The sequence below is a fragment of the Leucoraja erinacea genome, chromosome 35 (assembly GCF_028641065.1).
Source record: "Leucoraja erinacea ecotype New England chromosome 35, Leri_hhj_1, whole genome shotgun sequence".
Lineage (NCBI taxonomy): Eukaryota > Metazoa > Chordata > Chondrichthyes > Rajiformes > Rajidae > Leucoraja > Leucoraja erinaceus.
The window spans coordinates 15,489,140-15,512,135 of NC_073411.1; the positions used below are offsets into that span (position 1 = coordinate 15,489,140).

At 42.4% G+C, this 22,996-nt stretch overlaps 1 protein-coding gene across 2 annotated transcripts in view; it reads left to right on the top strand.

The window, feature by feature from the left end:
- hk2 (hexokinase 2) overlaps nucleotides 1-22,996 on the top strand; it is a 65,024-nt gene extending 42,028 nt beyond the window's left edge. For both annotated transcript variants that reach the window (XM_055662476.1, XM_055662475.1), the window contains exons 6-18: nucleotides 649-748; nucleotides 3,622-3,805; nucleotides 4,738-4,893; nucleotides 5,900-6,133; nucleotides 6,272-6,576; nucleotides 7,356-7,504; nucleotides 13,286-13,405; nucleotides 14,179-14,274; nucleotides 14,846-14,945; nucleotides 17,346-17,529; nucleotides 18,526-18,681; nucleotides 20,358-20,591; nucleotides 21,284-22,996. In XM_055662476.1, the coding sequence (XP_055518451.1) occupies nucleotides 649-748; nucleotides 3,622-3,805; nucleotides 4,738-4,893; nucleotides 5,900-6,133; nucleotides 6,272-6,576; nucleotides 7,356-7,504; nucleotides 13,286-13,405; nucleotides 14,179-14,274; nucleotides 14,846-14,945; nucleotides 17,346-17,529; nucleotides 18,526-18,681; nucleotides 20,358-20,591; nucleotides 21,284-21,428 (2,163 nt within the window). In that variant the 3' untranslated portion in view covers nucleotides 21,429-22,996. The remainder of the gene's footprint in view (nucleotides 1-648; nucleotides 749-3,621; nucleotides 3,806-4,737; nucleotides 4,894-5,899; nucleotides 6,134-6,271; nucleotides 6,577-7,355; nucleotides 7,505-13,285; nucleotides 13,406-14,178; nucleotides 14,275-14,845; nucleotides 14,946-17,345; nucleotides 17,530-18,525; nucleotides 18,682-20,357; nucleotides 20,592-21,283) is intronic.

A 22,996-nucleotide genomic window follows, 5' to 3' on the forward strand; every position in this document is an offset into this window, starting at 1 on the left:
AGTTTTTTATGTTGTTCGCTAAATTCCTTTCATAGTCTATTTTCCCCGTCTTAATTAATCTCTTAGTTTTTTTTTGCTGACCTTTAAATGCTTCCCAATCCTCTACCCTCCCACTATCTCTGGCTACCTTATATGCCCTTGCTTTCAGCCGAATACTATCCTTTATAGTTTTACTGAGCCATGGCTGACTGTTCTTACCCTTACCCCTTTTTTTCTTCATAGGAATAAATTTTTCTTGAAGATTATACAGTATACCCTTAAACGTACACCACTGCTCATGTACCGTCTTATTCTTGAGTCTGCTATCCCAGTCAACTTTGATCAGCTCAGTCCTCATACCTTCATAATCCCCCTTATTTAGACTAAGCACCCTAGCCTGAGTTTCAACCTGCTCCCCTTCTATTTGAATATGGAATTCGACCATATTGTGGTCACTTGTTCCCAACGAGTCCCTAACTATGACATTTTTAATTAATCCTGCTTCATTACACAGGACCAGATCCAAGATTGCCTCCCCCCTTGTCGGTTCTGTGACATACTGTTCTAGGAACCCGTCTCTAATACATTCTATAAACTCTTCCTCTATCGGTGAGCTGTTCTTCCAGGGAAAGTGTTGAACTGTTTGTTGTCTTTTTGTTTTTTGGACAGGATTTTGATATCGATGTTGTTGCTGTGGTGAATGACACAGTGGGCACTATGATGTCGTGTGGCTATGAAGACCACAACTGTGAGATAGGACTCATTGTTGGTAGGTGGACATGTTTCTTGTTGTTTGTGGTTGAATGTGGCTTTGCATTTGCAGTCTGGCAGGACACAGTTCTGTCAAAGATCAAGATTTTGTCTGTGTGATGGGTAGAGGAAAAATGTAAATGCAACTAGTTCAGTCAATTTGTCCTTTATCTTGAATGGGAAGGCTGGAGGAGACCATGCGTTTATAGCTCACTGCAAGCGCTGTTTTATTTGCCACATTCCTCTGCAATATAGAACTTGCAAGTTTAGCCTTCATGATCATTAATGCCAATTGCCTAATTGCTTCCCAACTCTCCTCGGTTTGCTTTGATCTTTTATCATTCCTCCACAAATGTTCTTCATGATAGTGAGTTGGTGCACAGGAAATGTGTATGAAGAATGCTGATTCACACTGAAGATAGACACAAAATGCTGGAGAAACTCAGCGGGTGAGGCAGCATCTATGGAGCGAACGTCGCCTATTTCTTTTGCTCCATAGATGCTGCCTCACCCGCTGAGTTTCTCCAGTATTAACGTGTTTCTCACTTGACTGTTAGACTGTTAGGTTGTGATCGGGTCATGCAGGTACAAGCCCTTCGGCCCATCATAATCATGCTGACCATCAAGTACCTATCCATACCATGCCATTTATCAATATTTGATAATTGCCTTGACCATTCCAGTGCTTGTCCAGTTACATCCATTCAAGCAGTGTGTTCCAGATTCTAAATGTTCTCTGGGTGAAACAGTTCTTCCTATAACCTATAGGATGTTGCTGCTCAGCCTGCTTGGCTCCAAGGAAACACCATCTATCCAGTCTCTCCACCCAGGCACCATTCTCCCCAGTATTATCACATCATTCCCATTATGTGGTGACCAGAACTGTACAAAGTACTCCATCTCTGGCCTACAAGACATTTTTATAGAGTTTATCATGGCCTCCATGCTATCATATTTTATGCCCTGTCTAATGAAGGCAAAGATCACGTTCCTTACTACCTGTACAGCCACTTTCACACAACCTTGGACTTGTACACAAAATGGAATTCTTGTTTAATTTTAGTGGCATTTAGTGGCATTATACCTCAGCAAACCTTCAGTACCTCAACCAAACAATCATCCTCCTCCCATGAGGTAATTGAGTAGATGTGGCAAGACTGCAGATCTTTGATAGAGTCAGAGTCATAGAGAGATACAACGTGGAAACAGGGCCTTTGGCCTAACTTACCAACATTGGCCAACATGTCCCAGCTAAACTAATCCCACCTGCCTGTGCTTGATCCATATCCCTCCAAACGGGGTGTGAGACTGCAACCTTCACGTGGTCCGCCCTGTTTCGATGAATGCAATCAACCTGGCATGCACACTCATGAAATATCAAATAGAACAAGTTGTCCTACAACTTTAGGCTGTGCAACCCATACGCAAGAAGAAGATCCCTCCAAACCTGTCCTATCCATAAATCTGGATCTGATCTGATGTGTTGGTTGGGAGATGGCTTTATTTTGTCCATTACAGTCTCTGTCAGTTCACACGTTGAACCTTGTTTATTTTAGGTACAGCTGATGTTGCTCCTGTCATATCCTCTGAGCTCAATGCTCCAGCCTTAACCCACAAGCTCCACATCAGCTCCAAACCTCTTGCTATCTCCACCTTTCCTTTCCCCCCATGACTGTTACCCACCAGTCAACCTCCCCCCACTTCATTCTGGTAACTTCCCCTGCAATCTTTGTCGAGATGAAACAGCAACTGTCCACTTCCCTCCACAGATGCTGCCTGACCCACTGAATTCCTCCAGCTGCTCTTCCACTTTTTGCTACAGATTCCAACATCTGCATTTCCTTACATTAATTCACAAGGTTACTACCTATAGTAGAGTTAGGGGTGTGCTGGGCCATAGCATTATAGATTTTATTGACAGTGTGTTCTCACAACATAGAGGAGCACTAATTCATCATTTGAGGGAACATAGGAGGTGGTAATCAGATTAAGCTGTCCATACTCACATTTGAACAGGTGACATGAGATTTCATTTATCTAGCATCAACACTGCTCACTCCCATCTGTATGCAGTCTTGTGATGAGCTGGCATATTGAGTAAAGGTATAACTCTATGAGCACAGCTGTATCAAGCTGTTGAGGTAATTGTCTCAAATTAGACACCACTTCCTGCTAGGTCTGCTCCAAGTCACACTCCACCTTGCCTTACCGAGCCTTTGTCATTGCTAAACCAAAACACAGGGATTCTCTTCCCAAAAGTCCTGTAATCCAGAGTCATGTATCGGCCGTACTATCTTCCTCTGAAGAAGGGCATGTGAGCTTGATATTTACAACAGTGCCAAGGGCTGTGGAACTCTGTCTCAGATAGTGTTTAAAACAGACCAATACATTTCTGGATATTATAGAACTTATTGCCTCTGGGTTTCAGTAGATGACATGGGGAAGCAGTTTAAAGCGGTACAGTGATAATCATGATATATATGTTCATCAATATGACAGTCTCCACATCTTGACTCTTTGGGAGGAGCTGGTCTCTTCCTCCCCTGATTATATGAATTGCAAGAATTACTTTTATGGAGACATTGCAGGGAAATTATGGTCAGCTATATCTACATTGACCATGTGGAATGGTGCAACAGGCTCAAGGGTTAATGGCTTATCCTTATTATAATGTTTAAGGTCTTGAACTTTTTTGAATCCCAGGTTTTTGACAATTCAAATTCTGCGAATAGACTTGGGATTTAAAATCATTTATCTGAATTGATAGCCCAGGGTTCTAGAATACTATCCTGGTAATTTAATCACTGTAGCTCAGGGTCTTCTGTTACTGTGTTGTGTTTATAATGTGCATTGTGGTATTTTCTGTGTAACATTTTGCTTGTATTTCTACAGGTACTGGCACAAATGCTTGTTACATGGAAGAGATGCGGCACATTGACTTAGTAGAAGGAGACGAAGGGAGGATGTGCATCAATATGGAGTGGGGCGCGTTTGGTGATCAGGGAGAACTGGCTGATGTTAGAACAGATTTTGACACAGAGATTGACAGTGGGTCCATCAATCCAGGAAAACAGCTGTAAGTCATAAACATAGTTCCTCTTAAGATGCAGGGTAGGAAACATTTGTTACCCTTGCATCTGTTTTGCTTCATGCCTGTGAAGTCCATGCGATGAACATGGATCTCACTTTTGGTGCTAATTGGGGAATAGCATTTTGACACTGGGACAATCATGGGGAATGTGATCCAACCCTGATTGGTGTGACTTAGAAGCCAGCCTTGGTACCAGCAATAACGTCTGTAGTTCTAATGAGCGGCTCTCTCCATTCCATTATCTTGTTCACCACAAGAATTCATAAAAAACTGAATGAAATCTGTGAGGTCATAATATAGGTCATGGTGATATGGTTATCCTCTCTGTATCTCTGAAGGTGTCATGCCATCAGGGACATGTTGATAGGTCGGTGGGCTCTATAATGGTACAATCTGTTAACATCCAATGTTTAGATTAGCGCATGAACATTAGCTGAAGTGATACGTATTAGTGATGCTGGTGCATTTCAACATTTACCTCAGCACCCAGGACAACAAGGCTGAGTTTGCAGAAGTTACATAAACTGTAAGTTTAAACTCAGAACTGATTCTTGCCAAATGGTTGCACAAAGGATGAAGCACTTTTTTTTAAATGTTCTGATTCATAATGGAATATTTGAAAGAATACAGCTCAGAACTCAAATGCTAAATCACCCTGGCCATTTTCCATGTTGGTTTAGGATTTCTTTCCTGTCTCATGGGGCAGCAGGTTGTGGCATAGGAAGGATGTTGCTATTACCACTATGTAAGTATTGGTGAGAATGGACGGGCTTATTGGGACACCTAGTCTTTTCCTACCTGTCATTTTTCTGCTGATATTAATTGCAAGTATAAAAATGTGGCTCTAGCTTAAACAAAGAATCCAATACTGTATGGCCAGAACAAACATGTGCTTTCAAACTGTCTTATTTCTGCAGGTTTGAGAAGATGATTAGTGGAATGTATATGGGCGAACTTGTTCGACTTATCTTAGTGAAGATGACAAAGGATGGTCTGCTGTTTAGGGGAAAGCTCACGCCAGAACTGCTCCTCAAAAACAACTTTGATACGGAATATGTCTCAGCAATAGAGAAGTAAGCAAAACCTTTCTTGTAAACAGCTGTCAGTTGGTGAGGGTGAGGAACTATCTGCCAGATGATTCACAGATTATTTTTATATATTGATTTGGGGAATTGAGGAAGGAATTAACAAAATTAACAAACATTTTTTTACCAATGGAAGCGGATCAAATAACTAAGCACATCAAACAAGACTGATCAAGAAACAAAACAAAATGGTTTTTCCAGCAGTTTGTTTTGTGTTCGAGATTCCAGCAACTGCAGTCTCTTGTATCTCAAAAACAACATTATTGGGAAATTAAAGAGAGCGACGGGAGAGTATTTGTTAACTTATGTCAAACTAATTTATAGAAAAGTCATCACAGAAAACCATAGAATAAGAAATATCTTGCAGCTAGACACATTTGAAGAAACTCTGGCAGTTGTGTGTGTCACTGGGAGGTCCAGCATTTATTGCCCATTGCTAGCTCCTATTGGCCCTTCACAGAACATGGTAGTCAACCATGTTGGGACATATGCCAGACCAGGTAGAGGTGACAGGCTTATTTCTTTCAAAAGTTACCATGAACCAAGTGAGTTATGCAAATTAAAAATATTGAGTTCACATTCTCATTTCAACGTTATCCATCTGATGTTATCAATTAAGATTTAAATCTGAATCACAGACTAATATATTGCCACATCAAATTCTAATGATAAGGGAAGACACAAGACACTGCAAATGCAGTGAGAAACAATGTGCTGGAGGAACAGTGGATTCGGCAGCATCTGGGGAGGGAATGGACAGACAGCGTTTTGGATTGTCGCCCTTGTTCAGACTGATGGGGTTCCAACGTGAAAAGTCCATTCCCTCCACAGATGTTGTTTGATCTGCTCAGTTCTTCAAGCACTTTGCTTTTACTCAAGAAACAAATGCACCATTCTCAAAAATTCTTAAGTGGAAGTTGAATTTATGGAATTAAAAAGTAAAATCTTGGGAGTTATTAATATTTACCAACTTCCTCTCTGCCTCTGATTTCAGGAACTCTGATGGACTGCAGAGGGCACATGGTATTCTAACCGAACTGGGTCTGGAGCCAACATCAAATGACTGTATATCATTACGCCGGATTTGTAGCATAGTATCGACCCGGTCGTCTGACCTCTGTGCTGCTGCACTTGCCGCTGTGCTGAGGCGCATCCAAGAAAACAAAGGGCTCCAGAGAATGCAGACCACGATTGGTGTGGATGGGTCTGTGTACAAGATGCACCCCCAGTGAGAATAGTTTGTGCTTACTTTATGCAACACTACAAATGTTAAAAATGGTTGAAAGGAATGGATCGAATTTCAGCTCTTACTCGATTATGCAGTGAGGGTACAGGGCTGATCATCATTTTCATCCCTTTTCAACAGGTTTGCCAGACGGTTAAGCAAGACAGTGAAAAAATTGGTCCCCTCCTGTGAAGTTCGTTTCCTGCTCTCTGAAGATGGCAGTGGAAAGGGTGCTGCCATGGTAACAGCAGTGGCCCACAGGCTGGCTAAGCAACAAAAGATGAGGGACGCGAGTCTGTCCACATTCAAACTGAGTGAGAAGCAACAACTGGAGGTGAAGAGTAGGATGAAGTTGGAAATGGAACGGGGCCTGAAGAAAGAAACACACTCTATTGCAACTGTAAAAATGTTGGCAACTTATGTGCGGGCAACACCGGATGGAACAGGTACACAGTTTGAAAAGCCTGAATTCTATAATGGTCAGGTGTACTGTCTTCAGGATTTAAACAAAGTCCAATATTTTCCCATCTTTCCGTGGACTGTAATTGTCATAATTGGAATCACTTCAGTTTACTTGTTCCGCAAGGTTTATAGGTTAAATGGCTTGGTGTGCGTAGGATAGTGTAAGTGTGTGGAGATCGCTGGCCGGTGCGGATTCAATGGGCCGAAGGGCCTGTTTCTGCATTGTATCTCTAAAAGTAAATAAACTAAACTAGAAGAACAGTTGTTACATTGGCAGTGTTCCAATTCTCTTCTCCAAAATCTCTAAGGATTTTTGGAAGATTGCAACCAATGTCTAGAAACTCATGAAACATTGTGAGAGTAGTTGATTCCACCACTTGTCAGGCAGTATATTCCAACCATCCTCTGGGTGAAAAAAACAAATTCAGATCCTTTCTAAACCTTTTACTCCTCACGTTAAACCTACGTTCTCTGATTTTGCATACATGCTTAGGAGAAAGTTTCTTGTCCCCTGCTATAAAACATGGGATCAGAATTAGGCCATTCAACCCTTCGAGTCTGCTCTGCCATTCGATCATGGCATCCATTTTTCCCTCCTGCCTTTTCCCCATAAGCTTTGACTCCCTTACTAATCACAAACCCATCAATCTCTCCTTTAAAAATACCTGATGACGTCCTCCACCACCATCTGTGGCAATGAATTCACATATTCACCCCTCTCTGATCAAATAAATTCCTTCTCATGTCTTTCCTCTCTTTCCAGAAAAGGGTGACTACTTGGCACTGGACCTTGGGGGTACAAATTTCCGTGTGCTGCTTGTGAAGATTCGTGATGGGAACCGTCGAGCTGTGGAATTGCACAACAAGATCTACACTATTCCTAAGCGTGCAATGGAAGGAACAGGGGAGGAGGTGAGCAAATCAAAAGGGCACTGTGTGTAAAAGGTACTATGTGGATGGTGGATTTGCTGTCTGAGGGGAGATTGAGTGGACTGACTATATTCTCTTACAGTATGCAATTCTTGTGGGTTTGACAGGCTGAACGTGGAGGGTGATTGAGGAATTTAGGAAAAGGGGCGCAGTTTCTGAATCAGAGATCGTCCATTTACGACTGAAATAAGAAGAAACGTCCGTTCCAGATTGTAAAACTTTAGAATCTCTAACTCCAGAGAGATTGGAGGTTCAGTGTGTTCATTCAAAACAGAGATTGATGTATTTCTGGATACCAAGGATATTAAGGGTTATAACATATGTATTACAACACAGAGACTAACATGGATACCAGGGGTGGGGAATCTTTTCATGTTGGAATGCCACATTATATAGCTGTAATCTAATAAGGCCCTATCCAAGAAACTTCAATTAGATAAACTTCTCGACATTCATCTTGAAAGTTGTTGAAGAAATCTATTCCTCGTGTTCTACCTGTAAGAGTGCCCAAAGCAAGTAACTCTTTGTGGCAATAAAATAGCCCTCATCACTTACTAATGTTTTAATTGTGGCCGTCAGTCGGGGAGGATTATTTTAGAAACATAGAAACATAGAAATTATGTGCAGGAGTAGGCCATTCGGCCCTTCGAGCCTGCACCGCCATTCAATATGATCATGGCTGATCATCCAACTCAGTATCCCGTACCTGCCTTCTCTCCATACACCCCCTGATCCCCTTAGCCACAAGGGCCACATCTAACTCCCTCTTAAATATAGCCAATGAACTGGCCTCAACTACCCTCTGTGGCAGAGAGTTCCAGAGATTCACCACTCTCTGTGTGAAAAAAGTTCTTCTCATCTCGGTTTTAAAGGATTTCCCCCTTATCCTTAAGCTGTGACCCCTTGTCCTGGACTTCCCTAACATCGGGAACAATCTTCCTGCATCTAGCCTGTCCAACCCCTTAAGAATTTTGTAAGTTTCTATAAGATCCCCTCTCAATCTTCTAAATTCTAGAGAGTATAAACCAAGTCTATCCAGTCTTTCTTCATAAGACAGTCCTGACATCCCAGGAATCAGTCTGGTGAACCGTCTCTGCACTCCCTCTATGGCAATAATGTCCTTCCTCAGATTTGGAGACCAAAACTGTACGCAATACTCCAGGTGTGGTCTCACCAAGACCCTGTACAACTGCAGTAGAACCTCCCTGCTCCTATACTCAAATCCTTTTGCAATGAAAGCTAACATACCATTCGCTTTCTTTACTGCCTGCTGCACCTGCATGCCTACCTTCAATGACTGGTGTACCATGACACCCAGGTCTCGCTGCATCTCCCCCTTTCCCAATCGGCCACCATTTAGATAATAGTCTGCTTTCCCGTTTTTGCCACCAAAATGGATAACCTCACATTTATCCACATTATACTGCATCTGCCAAACATTTGCCCACTCACCCAGCCTATCCAAGTCACCTTGCAGCCTCCTAGCATCCTCCTCACAGCTAACACTGCCCCCCAGCTTAGTGTCATCCGCAAACTTGGAGATATTGCCTTCAATTCCCTCATCCAGATCATTAATATATATTGTAAATAGCTGGGGTCCCAGCACTGAGCCTTGCGGTACCCCACTAGTCACTGCCTGCCATTGTGAAAAGGACCCGTTTACTGCTACTCTTTGCTTCCTGTTTGCCAGCCAGTTCTCTATCCACATCAATACTGAACCCCCAATGCCTTGTGCTTTAAGTTTGTATACTAATCTCTTATGTGGGACCTTGTCGAAAGCCTTCTGGAAGTCCAGATACACCACATCCACTGGTTCTCCCCTATCCACGCTACTAGTTACATCCTCGAAAAATTCTATAAGATTCGTCAGACATGATTTACCTTTCGTAAATCCATGCTGACTTTGTCCAATGATTTCACCACTTTCCAAATGTGCTGCTATCCCATCTTTAATAACTGACTCTAGCAGTTTCCCCACTACCGATGTTAGACTAACTGGTCTGTAATTCCCCATTTTCTCTCTCCCTCCCTTCTTAAAAAGTGGGGTTACGTTTGCTACCCGCCAATCCTCAGGAACTACTCCAGAATCTAAAGAGTTTTGAAAGATTATTACTAATGCATCCACTATTTCTGGAGCTACTTCCTTAAGTACTCTGGGATGCAGCCTATCTGGCCCTGGGGATTTATCGGCCTTTAATCCATTCAATTTACCCAACACCACTTCCCGGCTAACCTGGATTTCACTCAATTCCTCCAACTCCTTTGACCCGCGGTCCCCTGCTATTTCCGGCAAATTATTTATGTCTTCCTTAGTGAAGACGGAACCAAAGTAGTTATTCAATTGTTCCGCCATATCCTTGTTCCCCATGATCAACTCACCTGTTTCTGACTGCAAGGGACCTACATTTGTTTTAACTAATCTCTTTCTTTTCACATATCTATAAAAACTTTTGCAGTCAGTTTTTATGTTCCCTGCCAGTTTTCTTTCATAATCTATTTTTCCTTTCCTAATTAAGCCCTTTGCCCTCCTCTGCTGGTCTTTGAATTTCTCCCAGTCCTTCGGTATGCTGCTTTTTCTGGCTAATTTGTACGCATCATCCTTCGCTTTGATACTATCCCTGATTTCCCTTGTTATCCATGGATCACCTTCCCTGATTTATTCTTTTGCCAAACTGGGATGAACAATTTTTGTAGTTCATCCATGCAGTCTTTAAATGTCTTCCATTGCATATCCACCGTCAACCCTTTTAGAATTAATTGCCAGTCAATCTTGGCCAATTCACGTCTCATACCCTCAAAGTTACCTTTCTTTAAGTTCAGAACCATTGTTTCTGAATTAACAATGTTACTCTCCATCCTAATGAAGAACTCAACCATATTATGGTCACTCTTGCCCAAGGGGGCACGTACAACAAGATTGCTAACTAACCCTTCCTCATTACTCAATACCCAGTCTAAAATAGCCTGCTCTCTCGTTGGTTCCTCTACATGTTGATTTAGATAACTATCCCGCATACATTCCAAGAAATCCTCTTCCTCAGCACCCCTGCCAATTTGATTCACCCAATCTATATGTAGATTGAAGTCACCCATTATAACTGTTTTGCCTTTGTCGCACGCATTCCTAATTTCCTGTTTGATACCATCTCCAACTTCACTACTACTGTTAGGTGGCCTGTACACAACACCCACCAGCGTTTTCTGCCCCTTAGTGTTTTGCAGCTCTACCCATACCGATTCCACATCCTCCAAACTAATGTCCTTCCTTTCCATTGCATTAATCCCCTCTCTAATCGGTAACGCTACCCCACCTCCTTTTCCTTTCTGTCTATCCCTCCTGAATATTGAATATCCCTGGATGTTCAGCTCCCAACCTTGGTCACCCTGGAGCCATGTCTCCGTGATCCCAACTATATCATAGTCATTAATAGCTATCTGCACATTCAACTCATCCACCTTATTACGAATGCTCCTTGCATTGAGACACAAAGCCTTCAGGCTTTACCACCTTATACAATTATGTTGAAAAGTGGCCCTTTTTGATTTTTGCCCTGGTTTTGTCTGCCTGCCACTTTTACTTTTCACCTTGCTACCTATTTCTTCTACCCTCATTTTACACCTCTCGGTCTCTACTCTCACACATTTAAGAAACCCTTTCCCTTTAACTCCATCCTCCACTATCCCATTCGACACCCCACCCCCCTTATTCAGTTTAAAGCCACCCGTGTAGCAGTGGCAAACCTGCCTGCCAGAATGCTGGTCCCACACCTGTTAAGATGCAATCCGTCCCTTTTGTACAGTTCCCCCTTACCCCAAAACAGATCCCAGTGATCTAAGAATCTAAATCCCTGCCCCGTGCACCAGTTCCTCAGCCACACGTTCAGGTCCCGTATCTCCCTGTTCCTGCTCTCGCCAGCACGGGGAACTGGAAGCAAACCGGACATAACAACCCTGGAGGTCCTGCTTTTCAACATTTTTCCGAGCTCTCTATAGTCACGCTGCAGAATATTCATCCCCTTTTTTCCGACATCGTTTGTGCCGACATGCACTACCACTTCCGGATGTTCACCTTTGCCCTTGAGGATTTTCTGCACTCTCTCCGTGACATCCTGGATCCTGGCACCGGGAAGACAGCAACTTTTACTTTTCACCTTGCTACCTATTTCTTCTACCCTCATTTTACACCCCTCGGTCTCTACGCTCACACATTTAAGAAACCCTTTCCCTTTAACTCCATCCTCCACTATCCCATTCGACACCCCACCCCCCTTATTCAGTTTAAAGCCACCCGTGTAGCAGTGGCAAACCTGCCTGCCAGAATGCTGGTCCCACACCTGTTAAGATGCAATCCGTCCCTTTTGTTGAATCTTCTTTTACTTTGGTATTTTAAATGCGTTCATTTTAAGATTAAAATAAAAATAATAAAAGACAAACTAAAACATATTAATTAAAGTAAAATAATTTATTCTACAAGATTTGGATTCATTCAAAAGGCCACACTTAATGCCTTAAGGCCGCAGGTTCCCCACCCCTGATTTAGCCCATTGAGTCCATGCCAGCTTCCTGCAGAACAATCCCATTGAGATAATGCTGGAAAATGGTGCTGAGTGGGGGATCTCCCATGATCTTATTGAATGATGGGATTGGGGCAAGTGGGGGAGCAGGAGGATAAAGGGAGAGGAGGGGGTAGGGAGGGAGAGAGTGACTGAGGGTGGGGGAAAGGAGAGGGAGGGAGTGGGGGAGGGGAGGAGGGGGCAAAGAAGGTGAAGAGGCCAGGCATGGGCCGAGCTTCGGGGCTGTAGCCGGGTCTGGGCTTTGGGCGCTGAGGGGCAAACACAGACACGGACTGGGCCCTGAACTGAACGTGGCTCTGGGCCCTGGCGGGAGAGGAGCGTGACCTGGGGCAACGACTAGGCCGCAGCCGCGGCCTCTCCTTCCCCCTTCCGTGGCTCCAGGCCATTCGGCCCGTCCCCCCCTGACAGCCCCTGCATCAACTCCAGCCGACGTGGTGGAGCAAACGGTGGTGGTTTACATCGAAATCCTGGGGGAGGGATAGAGGGAGGGGAAGGGGGGGCGGGGGTAGGGAGGGAGAGTGGGGGAGGGGGGGGAGGGATAAAGGGAGGGGTGGGATAGGGGAGGTTAGGAGTGGGGGGGGGAGTAGGGGGATAGAGGGAGGGAGAGGGAGGGGAAAGTTGGAGAGGTGTGAGGGAGAATGGGAATGAGGGGGGGATAGAGGGAGAATTGGGGGTGGGATAGGGGGGTGGTGAATGTGGGAGCAGGGGGGTAGAGGGAGGTAGGGAGGGGAGAGGGGTTAAGGAGGGAGGGAGGGAGTGATGGTAGGGGAAAGGAGGGAGGAAGTGGAAGAGGGTAGGGAGAAGTGTGGGGATGAAGCAGAGCAGTGTTGGTGGAGGGTGGAAGAGGGGAATAAGGGACTGAAGAGGGAGAGTGAGATGCATTCACATTGATCTCATATTTTTCAAACTATTGCCATTTTAAACTTTAAAAACATCCCAATCACGCTCCCCCTTGCTGGCTGCACCTGCGCTGTTAGGTGAGGGTTGCCGTGGCAACGGAGATCTCTGGTGTCACAATGGGAACCTGTCAGTCACCCCTGCAGAGTTGGGGGCTATGGGTGAGAGGTGGAATATTGCGTTGGGGGAACGGGCTTGGTCTAGTAAGTATATAAATGTAGAATGTTTATTAGGGAATTGATCATAAGTGCATACAAATTGTAATACTTTTGGCTATTGTTTTGTTTAATAGCTCTTTGATCACATTGTGCAGTGTATTGCTGATTTCCTGAAGTATATGGGGATTCAGGGCTCCAGGCTTCCACTTGGCTTCACCTTCTCTTTCCCGTGCGAGCAAAGAACCTTGGATCAGGTCAGTACTGTGGGCGGTGCAGCCAGACATGACTGTACAGCAGAATATTGTAGACCAAGACCAAATGGGCAAATCAACTGCCTTTGGTCCTATCAGCTGCAAATGAACCAGATAGCACAAGAGTCCTGTGGACCAAATACTTTCCTGACTTTATTAATCTATACATTTTGGTTTAAATTCAAACTTATAAATGAAAATGTCCTATTGGCATAAAGATCCTAAGTGAAATGAATCTGAGAAATTGCAGCCTAGTTAAAAGTAGTCTGTAAAAAATATTATCAATGTTGTACAGTTAGTGACTGCTTCAGTTCTCCATTTTGAGTGAGATCGCTAACTGTGGTACTCTGATAATATTGTTTTGCAGATTAAAATGTCCCTCAAACAAAAACACTAAATCTCATTGAAAGCAAAATTAAGCTTTCTCCCCTGTATTTTGATGAAAATTTGTGTTTTTGCTTGAGAGAGGCTGGAGTTTTTCTCTGCTTCTGATCTAAAGTTGATATGAATGTGATAGTTTGGGTGGCCAGATAATACCACCATTAACTCGTTTTGAATTATGGCCAATGTCAGAATGCTCTTAGAGCTGATGATTTAATTCAAAATTATAATTTGAAGGCAATAACTTTGTTTCTAATCTGCAGAATTATAGGAGATGAGGGAAGATGGGGGAGGGCATGGATTTATCCAGATGAAAAACATGTTTGTGCGTAGCAGTGTATTCTGTGAATCAATGGCTATCTGTGCACTAATGTTCGTATGCTTACATTTTGCAGGGAATTCTTTTAAATTGGACGAAAGGATTTAAAGCTACTGGCTGTGAAGGTAAAGATGTCGTAATCCTCCTTCGAGAAGCCATCAAGAGAAGAGAGGTAAGGAAGAAGTTAGAACCTGTTGTTTTTGGCTGCTCCTTTGACCGTCATAGTCTGAAGACCCAAGAAAGAAATTAATTTAAATACATTGCCATAAATAGGGGGAGGGGAAGACATTTCACTCCTTAGAAGCTGAGTTTTGCCATTTATTCAGCTCAAGGTTAATCATAAGTTGATAAGTTGTAGCAGCAGAATTAGGTAATTCGTTCCATCGTCTACTCCGCCATTCAATCGCGGCTGATGTATCTTTCACTCTTAATCCCATTCTCCTGCCTTCTCCCCTTATCCCCTGATAACCAGTCAAGTACAATCAGCATGGACTCGTTTGGGCAAAGAGCATATTCCCACTCAGTCATTGTCACAATTTAACTAAAAGATCCAAGTAACAGTTTTAATTCTTGTTTCATTGGCTGGATGGATGATTGGCAAAGATCTGTGTAATTTTTAACTTAATAAATATATAAAAGGTTGAAAAGGAATCGCAATCTCCTCTCTGATTTTCTGCTTTTACACATTCATCTAATGGCTGCAAGTTGAAGTGTAAATAAGTTTGTTTCATGATCCCATCCAGGAGTTTGAATTGGATGTTGTGGCCATCGTTAATGACACAGTGGGAACAATGATGTCCTGTGGCTATGATGATCCCCTCTGTGAAGTTGGTCTCATTGTAGGTGAGTACTGGACAGGAGCAAAGCTTCCAGTTGCTGCCGTTGAAGAAACGTCAGCCAATAGACAATAGTAGTAGGAGTAGGCCATTCTGTCCTTCGAGCCAGCAAGGACTAGCGAACGTTGAGCTATTTAAAGAAGTTAGTTTGTATCTTGTGCTTTCACCAATTATCTGTCCAGTGTTCTGTCAATAAATGTCTGAAATGTTGTGCCTCTATTCAAGATGAGCTGCAGGGGAAATGCTGGGAACTATAGGCCAGTGATCTTAACATCTGTAGTTGGAAGGTTACTAGAGGGTATTCTGATGGATAGCTATACAGGCATTTAGACAGACAAACGCTGATTAGTGATAGTTGGCATGGTTTTGTATGTGTGAGGTCATGCCTCACAAATCTGAGTTTTTGAAGACGTGACCAAAAGGTTGATGACCTCAGAGCTGTAGATGTATATATAGACTTCAGCAAAGCGTTCAATAAGGTTTCACATGTTAGGCTGCTCTGGAAGGTTAGATCGCATGGGGGAGATCCAAAGTGAGATAATGTATGGATAGAAAATTGGCTGATGGAAGGAAGCAGAGAGTGAAGGTTGCTTCTCGGACTGGAGGCCTGTGACAAGTGGTGTGCCTCAGGGCTCGGTGCGAGGCCCATTATTGTTTGTCATTTACAGTGCCCTCCAAAATGTTTGGAACAATGACCCATCATTTATTTATTTGCCTCTGTACTCCACAATTTGAGATATGTAATAGAAAAAAAAATCACATGTGGTTAAACATGTGTGCACATTGTCAGATGTTAATAAAGGCCATTTTTATACATTTTGGTTTCACCATGTAGAAATTAGAGCAGTGTTTATACATTGTTCTAGGGTGTCAAGGGTCTTTATTGCAAACATTATGGAGGGCATTGTATATCAATGATTTGGATGAGAACATAAACGGCAAGATTAGCAAGTTTGCAGATAATACAAAGGTGGGTGAAGATGGTTTTGCAGATGGTGAAGATGGTTGTGAAAAATTGCAGCAGGACCTTAATTGATTGGCCGGGTAGGCTGAGGAATGGTCGATGGAATTTAATACACATAAATGTGAGGTGTTGCATTTGGGAAGTCTAACGAGGGAATGACCTACACAATGAATGGTAGGGTCTGGGATTTTTGTAGCGCAGAGGGATCTCGAGGTGCAGGTGCATGGTTCTGAAGGTGGAGTCGCAGGTAGATAGATTGGTCAAAAGGCTTTAGGCACATTGGTCATCATCAGTCAGAGTATTGAGTCTAAAAGTTGGGAGGTCGTGTGGCAGTTGTATAAGATGTTGGTGAGTCCGCATTTAGAGTATGGTGTTCAGTTCTGGGCAACATGTTATAAGAAAGATGTTGTCAAGCTAGAAAGAGTACAGAGAAGATTTACGAGGATGTTGCCAGGACTAGAGGGTCTGATCTTTGGGAGAGGTTTTTGTAGACTGGGTCTCTATTCCTTGGAGCGCAACAGGATGAGGGGTGATCTTATAGAGGTATATCAAAACATGAGAGGAATAGATCGGGTAAATGCACAGAGTATCTTGCCCAGAGTAGGTGAATCGAGGACCAGGTGACATAGCTTTAAGGTGAAGGGGAAAAGATTTAACAGGAATTTGATGGATAACCTTTTCACTCAAAGGGTGGCGGGTGTACGGAGTAAGTTGTCAGAGGAGGTAGTTGAGGCAGGAACTATCCCAACATTTAAGGAACAGGTAGACAGGCACATGGCTAGGACAGGCTTGGTGGGATATGGACCAAATGTGGGCAGATGGGACTAGCATAGCTGGGACATGTTGGTCAGTATGGACACGTGGGCCGAAGGTTCTGTTTCCACCCAGTATCACTATGTCTCTATGATTTTAAATGATGAATACTTTATGGGAGTAATTTACAGCCCATCTGCTCAGTATATCAAGGAGGTGACTGAATCCAAGGGAAAGGTTCAATAAATGGAAGATTAGGATTCACTGATCAACAACATTTTGTACTTTAAATCAGGAATTGTGATCAGTTTTACTGTAACTCTAAAGCTGGACTTTGATTCCAAATGCTCTGATCGATGCGACAAAGACAGGATTTTAAACTGCACTTGAAGAGTGGGCAATCTCAACCCAGGGAAATATATACACAGAGCATTAAAGTTTGCAGCAATAATGGTGGCTATGAAACTACCAGCATGTGGTAAAAATCCCAGCTCATATTTTAGCTCGGGAAAGCTGTCATCTTTGGCTTTGTTTATCATCTGAACATTTGTGATCTATATTCTCCATTATAAAAATGCCAGAATTTCTAATTTCCTCATCTATAAACTTCAGGTCATTCCAAACTCCATTGCCCGCATGCTGCCTTCCATCTTAGCTTGGTTCACCTCATGTGATTATTCTTTCCTGCAGGAACTGGGAGTAATGCCTGCTACATGGAAGAAATGAAGAATGTGGAAATGGTTGATGGAGATGAAGGAAGGATGTGTGTTAACATGGAATGGGGAGCATTTGGTGACAATGGCTGCTTGGATGACATCAGGACTGAATTTGATCTGGAAGTGGATAAAAATTCACTCTACGCTGGGAAGCAGAGGTATTTTCCAGGCACACAAACCTCTGTAACGGACTGTTGGTGGTGGGACATCAGATAAACTATAGCACTTTGAGAACAGGGACACCAGTTGCCAGGACGTTCAGATACATGAGTTATGGATTCTTATTTGCATCCAATTGCTGTTGAAAAGCATGGACTATGTGTATACACATAGCTGGGGTCAGTTACCTGTGTACACATGGTGCTACTCCATGAAGAATTGTTACTTGTGGTGTAGTGTTGCAAGATCACTGGAAGAAAGGAAAATGGGAAAATATTAAAAAATGACAAACTGAGAGCTGCCTCATAGATATTGAAACCAATATGCAATTGTCCTCTAGAGAGGTGAATTAATGTAAAGTACAACATTGGGTTTTTGAGTCGACTATGACCTCTGTCCATTCTAGTTCAGTTTGGTTACACTTATGTTTGAAAGTCATTTGTGAATTCACAGATTGCAGTATAACTGGGCTTAACTTCTCAACTTGAGATGAGGGTGAGCATTTCTTTCATTGCTATCCTCACTCCTGCCTATGGATTATTGCTCCTCTCTTCACATTCTTCCCCTCTGGCCCCATGCTCTCCAGATCTATTCTCTTCTTACTTACTGTGTGACATTGTCTTCATTGTCATTATTCACTCCATTTCTGTCCCCTGCTCTAAACTTGAGGCAATCCTCACACTAAGGACTGTCATCAGACCTAGGTAGACACAAAATGTTTGAGCAACTCAGTGGGATAGGCAGCATCTCTGGAGTGAAGGAATGGATGACGTTTCAGGTCGTGACCCTTCTTCAGACAGAGCAATGCTGATGAAGCTGAGTTGCCGACAAGGGTGATGCTGGTGTTGTTTGGCAAGTTGACCCTTGGTTTACAGAAGTTAGATGTTAGTCGACAGGCAGGGGATAGGAGATTCTTATTATAGGCAATGTACTGCACTTTTTCAATGGTTTTTGTGTAAATTCTCTTTCATGGAGATATTTTGATTGTTCTCCAGATTTGAAAAGATGATCAGTGGGATGTATTTGGGAGAGATTGTCCGTAACATCCTAATCAAATTCACAAAGCAAGGTCTGCTGTTTCGAGGGAAGATCTCAGAAAGGCTCAAGACACAAGGCATTTTTGAAACTAAATTCTTGTCTCAGATTGAGAGGTATGTTATATGTGAACAGTTGTATCATTGTCAATAAATGTACCGTTGCCAATTCACCATGAGTTGTTCAATTTCTAGAACCCAATCATGAAGACGCTGTCTATGCATAGCAGATAGTGCTTTGAAGAAACTAGATGAGGGGCAGCAGAATGGTAACCCAGTTGGACTTTTAACAGTTAGTCACCCGACTCTTCCCAAATCCCAATATCAATCCTTACACCCTGTCCCCCTACACCCCACTCCCAGTCTGAGACTGGTGTTTACACCTAGAATAAGCTTATCTCTCGTCATAACTGTAATTGTCCTAGCCTGGTACATCTGTGTAAGATTCCCTTGTACTTTTTGTACCTCTAATAACTCCTTCCTGAAGCTTGACCAGAATATATCCACTGCTTTAGCTGTGGCCTAACTAGTGCTTTATACATAACGTGCACAACTCGTGCGTGTTTTACACTTGATCCCTTTCTGTCAGACCTGCCACTTTTAACAATGTGTGGACATGTACTCCAAGGCCCCTCTGCAGATCTTGCAAGCTTGACCATTTATTGTTCCTTGTTTACTCTTCCCAAATGTGTTATCTTGTTTTACGTATATTTCCTCACAAAATAGAAAAAGCTCTTATTTATATTTAGAACATTCTGAACAAACTGGACAAAATAAATGAATGTATTCAGTATGAAGAAGGGTTTCGGCCCGAAACATTACCTATCTTCTTTGCTCCATAGATGCTGCTGCACCCGCTGAGTTTCTCCAGCATTTTTGTGTACCTTGGACAAAATAAATGCTGGGTATATTTCCTTTTGTGGAGGAGTATAAAACTAAAGGGAATAATCACAGAATAATGGGGTGCCTATTTGGCACTGAGATAAGGAAACATTTATTCTCTTTTTATATTTATTTGTGCCACCAAGCTGTGGAGACTGAATCCTTGAATGTATTCAGGGTAAAACTTTATTCAGTAGGCATATTGAGGGTTGGAGATAATGCAGAAAAGTGGACGAACAAATTTGGATCAGCTATGATTTTATTGAACGACACATCAGGCTCGAAGGGCTGAATGAAAGGTCTTCTCTTCTCGTAGAGAGTGTGGCAAATCTCTGGGATTCTCTGCCTTGGTGGGTGGTGGGAGTTGGATCATTAAAGGTATTTAAAGTGGCGTGTGCAGAAATGAGTTGTGGTTCAAATCCCCAACTTTCTTGGAAACTTAGCTGCATATTTGCTCGTCAAAACTGGTTGATGGTCAGGGAACCAGTGGTATAGCAATAATATAACAATATGATTGCTTACATTTGTGTTCCCTAATTCTGTTTGTGTGGCTTTATCTATTGATCATGTAAGCATTGTAATCAAGGATCACATCATCACCTCAACAATGACATTGTGTCCTCAGAACATTTGCTGGACTATATATTAACCTACAAATAATTAAGGCCCATTATAAAACTTTGTTTTCTTTTCTCAGTGCCTCCAAGCTAGTATTCCCAAGTCTACACCTTCCACGTCCAATTTAGTTTCTCTCTCTTCTGAAGCTATAGTCACTTTTGGTGCTGTCTGGCTTCCTTTGTTGCTTTATTCTGGTCATGCTCTTGTTCTGGATTCAATGTTCTTGATATTACCTAGACTGGACATGATAGTATTTGTACAGTAATGCCTTCACTGCCTTCCTGCTTTTCCAGCGATCGACTGGCATTGCTTCAGGTCCGAGCCATACTGCAACAGTTGGGACTTGAGAGCACCTGTGATGACAGCATCATTGTCAAGGAGGTGTGTGGGGTAGTCTCACGTAGAGCGGCTCAACTCTGTGGTATTGGATTGGCGGCAATCGTCGACAAGATCAGAGTAAACCGTAACTTGGACAACCTCAAGGTCACTGTCGGAATTGATGGAACGTTGTACAAACTGCATCCACAGTAAGTCATACTGGGAAAGGGGTTCTCTGTGCAGATTCCTTGATCGGTCAATCTGAGATTGCTAATTACAAGGTTCATTGATAGGTCAATCTGACAGCACCAGACACCCATGTACGATCCTAAACTTGAGTGCTGTTTACTTGAAGTTTGCACGTGTTCTCCCTGTGATTGTATGGGGGCACAGGTTTCCTGCCACACCTGAAAGACATGTGGGTTTGTAGGCTCATTGTGTAGGGAATAGATGCAAAAGTGGGATAACATTGAGCTAGTATGAACGGGTGGTTGATAGTCGGCATGGACTCAATGGACTGAAAGTCCTGTTTCCATGTGGTATGTTTCAAATCAATTTGTGACACTAACACTTGATCTTAAACTAATATCACCCACATCCTGGCTTAATGATTTAATTGAAGCTCAAAATCACAGCTGTTCTCACTTATTCATTTCCCTAAAAGAAAACATTTGAGATAAGAATGTAACTTAAATTGTTATGTTATTTCTTAATATACAAAGCAGATTACAATAGTAGCTGTTTCTGTGGGTTGCATGCTGTAGGTTGGGAACAAATTGAACATCCATTTAATTCATCCATAAAAGGGATATAGGCTTGAAATACCTGAGCCCATTTAGTTTTAACATTCATCTTGCAGATTCTTGTTTAACTAATGTATTTTTCTCTTCCTTGTTTGCAGCTTCTCTACAATAATGCACGAGACTGTCGAACGCATGTCCCCAAAGTGTAAGGTGTTGTTCGTGCAGTCACAAGATGGCAGTGGCAAGGGAGCAGCTCTAATCACTGCTGTTGCCTGTCGCCTCCGGGAGGCTGGCCAACACTAAACGTAAACTAGATGTTTCTGCTCCATCTGCACTAGGAACATCCCCTCCTTTTTTCCAAACCATGTCTCTTAAAAATATTACTGAGCGCAGTTGAGGTGTGCAGTTTGTACTGTATGTCAGAATGGAATTACGATTGCTGCTGTCATTCTCTAACGCGTCAACACTTGGCCAATGAGGGATGCTGACTAGAAGCTGCTCTCCCTCTCCACCCAGATCTCAGCCTCCTTCATCAAGTCAATACCAATTCCATCTTGCCCTTCTCTTTGTGGTGACGAGCTAAACATGATTGGGACTTTGCAGTCACTACTTTTAGCTAAACAGAACTGGTTTTGGGTAATAAGTTATAAATATTTCAGATCTACACTTGTTATGAATGGGAAAGGGGTGGGTGAGGGAACAGTGATAGTGGGAAGTGTGCTCATAAGACCATGTTCTGCATAAGGCAGCTCTGGAGTTTAAGGTAATCTTTTCGAAAATAATTTGTTTGTAAGGTATGAAATTGTATTTTAGTTCCTGATGATGCACATTGGTTCTGAACATAAATAGTGTCATCGGCAAGTTCAGAAGATGAGGGACTTTCTTGGATAGACTCTCAAATTAAATTCTATCTTCCACGATGTTGCGTCAAACATTGATGGCTAATCGGAGTGTTAATTAATCTCCCATTCTTACTTGTTTACATTAACAACCTATTGTCTTGAATAGGTGAGTTCCAAAGATCATTACAGCGTTGGTGTCAAGATTGGAAGCCAAGGTCAGATTATATCAACTGGTTGTGTATGGGGCAACTTTGAGGCTTTTACTTCACACTGGCAAATGAGGAAGTTTATATTGTTGACAGTGGAGTGATTTAATAGCACACAGTCATCTCAAAGGCCATCTATGTTTATAAAATGATTGATTCACAAATCTTTGAATATGCCACCCACACAAGAAATTGTGGGGACATTCTGTGTCACCTTGCCATTTACTGCTGGGATATTTGACAAATTTGGTGAAAATCTGCAAAGAAAGGCGATTCAGATGTTAATATCTTTAAAAGTATTGCTTATTATATGTTCAATAAGTGCAGAACAAATGTGTGGAATCATCCTCAGCTAGGCACAACTTTCTCTTATACCCACAGTATATTTTCATGTGATTGTAACTGATGCAATGGAACTTCAATTGTGCTTGTGTATGCAGTGAGTTATTACTGACTCACTTGAATTTGAGCATTGCACATTTACAATTCTAGTGCATTGTATCTAAATCCAAAGGATATCTCGGCTACACATTATGATCAACCAGTTTTTGATTTTTGTTGATGTATTGAAGGCAGTTTTGAATTTCAAGGACAATTTACAAAAGGGAGAAAAGCGAATACATGTATTTTTGTACCAATGCAAAAATCATTGTTAATTCCTTCATGAACCTGTATGAGGTATGTTACCAAAATATTACCACTGTAGCCAGCAATCGCTGAAAAGTCATGTAAAGTTTGTACATTGTTGTTTAAGTAAATCCTGTTTCTATGTGGCAACTTGGCACAAATAATACTACCCACATGGGAAAGAGGCAATCCATTA